At 44.3% G+C, this 8,124-nt stretch overlaps 1 protein-coding gene across 2 annotated transcripts; it reads left to right on the top strand.

The window, feature by feature from the left end:
- Nucleotides 1-3,418: 3,418 nt before the first annotated feature.
- On the top strand, nt 3,419-7,886 carry LOC128333385 (lens fiber membrane intrinsic protein-like). 2 transcript variants are annotated; one of them, XR_008310928.1, is made up of 5 exons: nt 3,419-3,489; nt 4,869-5,061; nt 5,683-5,786; nt 6,588-6,722; nt 7,430-7,886. XR_008310928.1 is itself a non-coding variant. In XM_053268857.1 (5 exons), the coding sequence occupies exons 2-5, from the start codon at nt 4,890-4,892 to the stop codon at nt 7,525-7,527; spliced, it is 552 nt and encodes a 183-aa protein (XP_053124832.1). In that variant the 5' UTR covers nt 3,419-3,489; nt 4,869-4,889; the 3' UTR covers nt 7,528-7,886. The 2 variants fall into 2 exon arrangements, 1 of the variants encoding a protein (XP_053124832.1); XM_053268857.1 differs by having other exon boundaries at nt 5,683-5,829.
- Nucleotides 7,887-8,124: the final 238 nt, after the last annotated feature.

The following is an 8,124-nucleotide window of genomic DNA, read 5'->3' as shown; positions in this document are numbered from 1 at the left end:
GAGCCTCCTGGGGAAGAAAATTCTGGAGCCTGGGAGTACCACCAAAAAGTCCCTGTCCTGCGTGAGAGCAGAGGCTCTCAGGAAGATCTCAGCAAGAGATTCATTCATACAGGAAACGTCAGATTCAACAGTCAAGTTATGTTCTCCCATTTTCTCTTTTCAGGCACACTCAGGTTGCTGTGGCACAGGGACTTGGTCTTCGTAGAGAAAAAGTTGGGCACCCAGGTACTCCCAGTATCAGGAACAGAGCCATGACCAAAAGCCTACATGGAGGCACCTGCGTAGTTCATGGGCCGCATAGCACAAGGGCCTGGAGCCTGGACATCCCAAGTGATGATGCAACATCACCAGGGCCTTTTGGGAGATGGCCTCCATGAGATACTCTTTCAGCTTCTTGTTTTTGGAAACTCATTCTCCAGAATTGCCTTATTGGCTATTGAATTATCCCACCCATAGCTTGCATATGGGAGATCTCTCTCCATTTTCAGGGCAATTACTTCCATCCATCCTACTTGTACAGAGCACCATTAAAAACAAATCTCTTGAATAACTGATGTTTCTCAGACACATTTTATGCAATCAATGATGAATCCTTCATACCTAACTATATCTAGGGTTGCCATATTCAAGCTTCCCAAAGCCGGGGGGCCTAATTTGCATATTATGCAAATTATGCAGCAACTAATTTACATTCCATTTATTTATTTAACAGATTTGTATACTTTCTCCTCTTTCTTTGCCCTCCCATGTGATTGGATCCAGAGTAAAATACAGGAAATCCGGGCAGCGCATTTGAAATCCGTGTAAATCCGGGTGGAATTTAGCAGCCAGGTGGAGGAGCCAAAATCCGGGGGCTACACTAAATTCTGGGGGACATGTCAGCCCTAACTATATCTCTGTGTAAATTAAGAATATTATAAACTCATAGTAGAAAAGAAGGAAGGAAGGAAGGAAACAGGGAATGAAAAGAAAGAAGGAAGGAAAGAAAGTTGGAAAGAAGGAAAGAAAGAAGGAAATAAGGAAAAAAGAAGGAAAGAAGGAGAGAAAGAAGGAAAAGAGGAAGGGAGAGAGAGGGGGGAGGGAGAGAGGGGGAAATGGGGGTAAGAAAAGCATTCTGGCTTTTTCAAAAATATTGCTTATTTGACTTTTCTGAAACAAATGCAGTTGATAAACGTAATAGAAAATAAAATTATATCCACAATACAAGGTTTTCATATTGTAAGGGTATGCATGTGCACAGAAAGCACCACAGAGGGTAGTGGCCACGGGAGGAGCTGCAGTCTCCAAAGGGAGAGAGAACACATCCAGCAACTGCTGCTGCTGTGGGAGGAAAGAAGTAGGAGGAACCACTGGAAGAACAGCTTTGGTATGGACGCCCAAGAATGACTCCCATGAGCAGTTCTTGTGGTTGTTCGCTGAAGCTGCCACCGAAATCCTGGGTCTCCAGTTAGGGTTGCCACATATTTTTGTTGGTGGAGAGTGCTCTTGTGTTTTTAACAAAACAAAACAAAAAACCCCATGGCATTGTTCCAAAGAGACAAACCATGTAAGAGTGACTGCCTCCATGATGGTGACCAGGAGGCTAGGGTGCCTCAGTCTCCCAATCATGGAAATGGGGGTAGTCATGCTTACAGCATTCATCTCTTCAAATGAACACTATAAGCATGAAGAGTGGGATGAGGGGTGAGTGACAGGCTTGGGGAGGGACTTCCGACTCACTTCCAGCCCTATAAGTGTGTTCGATGGCAGAGGTGCCTCTAGGTAATTTTGGAGCCTGGAGCCACCTAAAGGCCTTTGGAGGCCCACCTGCCCCGCTGCAAGTTAAGCATTATCCCCACACACCCATGCACACCCATACCCACACTGTGACATTTAGTATTTTTAACCCGTGGGTTCTCGAGGGCACACACAGCTACTGAACTCACAAGAATGTAAGAATATAAAACAGGTATATTCATGCACATATGCATTAGCAGAAACATTTCAAGACACAACTTAACATATTCCCATCCCATGTATTTCTCTCCCCACTCGGTCTCTAAAGCAGAAGTAATGCCCGGCCACCCAGCGAAGTGCAGGCTGGCAGCGCGGTGACCACACCACCCGGGTCACACTTCAAAGGCTTTGGGGGGAGGCCCAGGGGGTGTGGAGACCCTGGACTTCTGCCCGGAAGTCCAGGGGTAAGAGCACCTCTGTTTGATGGTGTTCTCTTTGAACACCTGAACAGTGCTAGAGAGAAGGCCTAGCTTCCTCCCTGCGAGAACAGGCTCACAAGAAATTCTGGAATATTCCCAGGTCTTTCACAGGCTTCTTTTGCGAGGAAAATATTTACGTATTTACTTACCTTCTTACTTGTTAATATGCCACCTAGTATAAAAATCTCAAGGCGGTGTACAGAATTAACACATAATTAAACAGGAGTAAAACATAAATTGTAATATAAAACATGTAAAATTTATAAAAAGATAAAAATCATAATAGATAAGAACACATTAAAATTTAAAAGTTTAGTCTCAGTCGAAGGCCTGGGAAAAGAGGTCCTCCTGAAAACAAACAGAGAAGGAGATGCTCTCATTTCAGCAGGGAGCGCGTTCCAAAGCCCCAGGGCAGCCACAGAGAAGACCCAGTCCTGAGTTGCCACCAAACTACTTGGTGGCAAACGTAATCGGACCTCTCCAGATGATCTTAATAGGTGACAGGGTTCACGACGAGAACGCACTCTCTTAAGTATCCTGGACCGAAGCCGTTAAGGGCTTTATAGGTAATAACCAGCACTTTGTATTTCATTGGAAACGTATCGGCAGCCAGTGCAGTTCTTTGAGAATCGGTGTTTTATGGTCCCTTCGGTTAAACCCAGAGACCAGTCTGGCTGCCGCATTCTGTACCAATTGTAGTTTCCAATCTATGTGCCGAGGCAGCCCCACGTAGAGTGCGTTACAGCAGTCAAGCCTAAAGGTTACCAGCATATGTACCACCATTTTTAAGGTCATTTGTCTCCAGAAATGGACGTATCTGGCGTATCTGCCGAAGCTGATAAAAAGCACTCCTGGACACTGCCTCAGGCTGTGAAACTAGGGAGAGTTTGGGATCCAGGAGCACTCCCAGAAACGAACCGGATCTTTTCGGGGGTGTATAACCCTGTCCGGAACAGGCAGATCTAAACCATCTCTCAGAGCCTGACCCCCTACAGACAGTACCTCCATCTCGTTTGGATTCAACTTCAGCCTGTTATCCCTCATCCAGCCCAATATCGCCTCCAGGCAGGCACTTCGCGGGGGTCATATAAATATGAAGCAGCTTGTATAGAATCTGCTGTGCAGAAAGCACAGCAAGGGCTCCCTTAATGGCAGTGAGCTGCTCGGAGTTCCCCTCCTTGCATCTCACTTCCTGCAGGAAGGAAGGTTCCATGGCAGTTGGATTCCAAGAGGCTAGGAAGTGGAAGAGCCATTGTGGTGCTTTGATTTGGGTCCCGGCAGAGCAGAAAGCAGGGTAGGGAGAGTGCGCAGAGGAGAGGACACTTGAAAAGTTCACATTCCAGGCTGAATTGCCTTGAATCCAAAAATGAGAGGGTTGTCCTCGTGTCTTCCTCCCCCCACCCACATACACACTTAATATGGTCCTGAGTCTCAGGGAATCTGGACAAGTCCTGGATAACCACGAGAATAACATGATTGAAAATCTGACTCATGTAGGATAGACCTTAATAAGACGTAGGCGCAACCCTAGACACTTCACAAATATGCCAATGCTACAAGAAACATTCTTATTTAAAAATATGTCCAGTCCTTGAGGAAAATGTGGGAGGAGATCATATCTATCTATCTATCTATCTATCTATCTATCTATCTATCTATCTATTTATTTATTTAAAATATTTTTATACCGCCCAAAACTTATGTCTCTGGGCAGTTTACAAGAAGAGAAAAACATTAAAACATTCATTAAAAACAAAAACAAGAAATTTAAAGCACAACAATTTAAATTAAAAAAAATTCTAAAACAACATTAAAAACAATCAAAACAGTATCAGTTAAAAGATACTTCCCTTTTAGGGAAGGGAAAGTCATTTAGGGAGGACAGTGGTTGTTCTTAAAGCAGGTGGTGGCCCATGGGGCACAGGCTGCTAGTGAATTGCTCAGCGCACAAGTTTGGACAGACTAAAAATCCAACCTCAGGCCCCTGCAACTCCGGTTTCCCGTTTTGTGTGAATGGGGCCACTGTCTCTTACTCTTCATTCCTGGTTCCCTGCATCTGCAGTATGGGAAAATAATCCTGGGCTATTTTACAGGTTTTTTAAAAAGTATACAAATATGTTAAATAAATAAATGAATGAATTTATTTTGCTGAACATGAAAGTGTGGGGTCTCAAAGGCCTTCAGCCATGGTAGCTGGGGATGATGGGAATTGTAGTCCAACAACATGTGGAAGCCCAAGTTTGAAATCCCTCTGCAATAAAATATGAATGCCCAGCTACAGTAGGTCTAAGGTATGAATAGTACGATTTTTTTAAAGGGGCTTAGACAAATTAATACCATTTGTACCTTAGATATACCTAAGGGACCATGGATGACAGGTCTATCAATGGCTACTAGTCTAGTGGCTATAGGCCACCTCCATCCTCAGAGGAAAGATGCCTCTCAATGCCTGTTGCAAAGGAGAAACCACAGGAGAGTGGGCATGCCCTCACCTCTGGCCTGTGGGCTTCTCAGAGGCATCTGGTGGGCCGCTGTGGGAAACAGGATGCTGGACTAGATAGGCCCAGCAGGAATGTTCTCATGTTCATGCTGGTCTGTGACTCTAATACAGGAAGTGATTGCTTGATGTTCTTATGCTTAGGATGTCTGATGTGGGTTTTCCTCTCCCTGCAGGTCCTGGGCAAGATTTGTTCGATGAATTTCTACAGAAACGTATACGCAACTTTGTGTTGCATTGGCTTTCTGCTACTTATAATAGCCACTGCCTCTCCCTTCTGGATGATACATCACTGTATAGATGATTACATCCATATGGGATTATGGATTGTATGCTCTGAGACCATGTGTTACAAAGTTCCTAGCACAGGTAAGGAGTGCAGCTGATTTACACTTTTGATTTTTTTTTAGAGACAAATGGGTTATTATTTTTGCCTTGTTTCTTCAAAATGTGAGGTTACATTTTTCTCAGTTCAGAAGGTTTTAACATACAAAAGCATTTTTATATCATCTTCAACAGGGCGAATGGCAGAACAGATTCTCATATTTCATTATGCCACAATGTCATAGACCATCCCATTTCTCAACCATTATTCTTCTTGCCTCCCTTCTCTAACTCTTAGCTATGGGCCTTGCAATTGATGCATTCACCTAAAATTCTTCCCCTATATCAGATCTGAGTATTCTGCCTGTTGGTGGCAGCTCTGGCTTTATTTCCTAGAATTACCCCTTGGGACAGGGGAATTCTGGGGAAAAGTGGTTGCCAGCCAATCAGGATGCAAGGAGCATCAGAACCTTTTGCTGCCACTCCCGAAATAGCTGAAATGCCCCCCCAAAAAAAATTTCATGGCAAATGGGGCTATAATATCAGGGGAAGCTTTTCAGCCCAGCCCTACGTATATTGACTGAAAGCTTACGAAGTATGAACGCACTTTCAACGTAACATCTGTCAGAGCTAAGGCATTTGTCATTCTTATTTATGTCTTTCCAGCAAGTATGAAAGCCGCCCAGGCTCTTATGATAATAGCCCTTGGCATTTCTTTCATTGCTCTGGTTTCCTCGTGGGATCTTCTTAATCGCTTTGTGAACAGGAAGGTACCTGAAGCCTTCATTTCTTCTATGGCTAACTACGTGGCAGGTATTGCATGAGCCACATAATTCGGAATACTAGCACAATCCCTTGATTCGACCAGCTAAGAAGAAGCGGTCTTATACTGCATCATACTGAGTCAGACCTTTGGCCATCTAGCTCAGTATTGCCTGCTCTGGCTAGCAGCAGCTCTCCATGATTCCAGGCAGGAGTCTTCCCCAGCCCGACCTGGAGGGATTAGACCTGTGACCTTCTGCATGTAAAGCAGATGCTCAGCCAGCCACTCAAGCTCCAGCTGCTTCCCGCAGAGGTTTGCCGATGGTACTTATGATGCCATCCAATAGAAGAACCCTCATTGATTCATTGACTCTTTGAATTCATTCATTGATTCATTGAATTCATTCATAGAAATAGAAAGAAAGAAAGAAAGAAAGAAAGAAAGAAAGAAAGAAAGAAAGAATGCATCAAACATTGAATGTTTGTCATTGAATCCACTCTCCTTTGCTACCAGAGAATCTGCTCTCAGAACCAGTTATGAAATAGATCTTATGTACAGAGAAGCAAGTGCAGACTGCTTTTCCGGGCTCTTGCTGCTGGCTGGTTTTTAGCCCCATCTCTGTTTTGTTAGTTAGCCCCGCCTCTTTCCAGCAGCTCTTGCTGCTGGCTGTTAGTTAGCCCCGCCTCTACTTCAGGACTGGAATACAAGTAACTAAAGTCCCATTCAAAAGCTGGCTTGAACCAAGGAATGGGTTAACCCAAAATGCCACAGACATGGATTCCTAATATCATATCTCCTTTGCCTGCAGGACTCTGCACACTATGTACTCTAATGATTATGTACCTCCAGCTTAGAATCATTCAGCTCATGGACACCAAACATCTTGCACCAGACTGGGCTTTTTCCATAAGCTGTGTTGCATGTTCTATCTACTTTGTCATAGGTAAGTCCCTTCTCCAGCAGAATGGATAAATGGGGGTTCAGTGATCTGAAGGAGAGCCACAGACAGGGTGAAACGGACACTGGGGCTGAGGTAGGGATGCCAGAACAAGATCCATATGGTCCAGTCTGTTGGTGATGGCTATTTGGCTTAAGTAAGTTAAGTTCAATACAGATCAGGTGCTTTACTTCAGAACTGTGGCTTCTCCCCCTTCTGGCTGCACCTGAAGACCCTTTGGTGGTGGTAGTGGTGACTAGATTTACAGGTGCTCCCAAATAATATCCACATGTGGTCTCACACCTGGGGTGCGTTGGCCCATCTGGCTGTGCATGAATTTCTAGCTATGAAAGTATAAGTCAAATCTTGTTAAGCAAACTTTCAGGATTAGTCCACCTCCCTATACTATTTCTGAAAGAGATGTGAATGTTATGATGCTTTTGGATGCATAACCAGAGCAATGGCAGGTAAGAGGGAGGTACCGGCAGAGTTGGGGTAATCCGGAGATATATAACCTTAAGGAGCCAATCCCCCCACACACACACATACATACTACCCCAATGGAGCTCAATGGAGCAGAATGTTCATGGACCCACAGAGCAGTTAACAGACAGCTAGGTGGGCAAAGCTAACAGAACTCAGTAGCGGGAGGAGGGCTTGAACAAAAAGAGCAGGAGTACTTGCCTACTTTTATTTCCCACTTTCTTTTCCAGGTACAGTCAACCTAATATTGCACGGGGACTTGGTCTTAAGAGAAAGAAACCCCACTCCACAAGTAGCACCCACTGAACAAATAGAGCATTCACCCTAAGAGCACATGGAGCTATTTGTGTCATCCAGAAGGTCATCTCCACCGTGACAAGCATCTGAGCTAATGTGGGGTCCTGGAGGCCAATTGTACAACAGACATTCCAAGTGATGTGATCACTTAACCAGGAGCCATTTTGCATGTGGCAAGTGCTGTGTGAGAGATTTGCATCAGCTCAAAATGTCACTTTTCAAAAGACATCTGCCAGAGCTGTTCTGTTGGAACTCGTGAATTATGCTGTCCATTATTCGGAGATTTTGAATGAACAGAACTGAACAACTCATCATCTCTAACCCCCAATGGAATATCCCCCATCTATTTCTAGGACAATTACGCCCTCCTCACCTTATAGTGGCATTAAAAATAAACCTCTTCACCAATGCATATTTCTCCATTCATGTGTGGACATATCAATGATCACTCAATGACCACATAAGCTATGGCTATTTTATTGTCTTTGTGTTAATTAGCATTATTGGGAGTTCACAAATCCTTTAGAATTCTGGTCCAGAGTTGCCAGAACCTAAGGGGTATACTCGTGGGTCAAATGGGCCATAAGTCAGAATTTGGCTTTTTAAAAGCCAGATCTGGCCACCTAGG

The sequence above is a fragment of the Hemicordylus capensis genome, chromosome 7 (assembly GCF_027244095.1).
Source record: "Hemicordylus capensis ecotype Gifberg chromosome 7, rHemCap1.1.pri, whole genome shotgun sequence".
In the NCBI taxonomy this organism is placed as follows: Eukaryota; Metazoa; Chordata; class Lepidosauria; order Squamata; family Cordylidae; genus Hemicordylus; species Hemicordylus capensis.
This window is presented reverse-complemented; position numbering and strand designations above follow the sequence as displayed.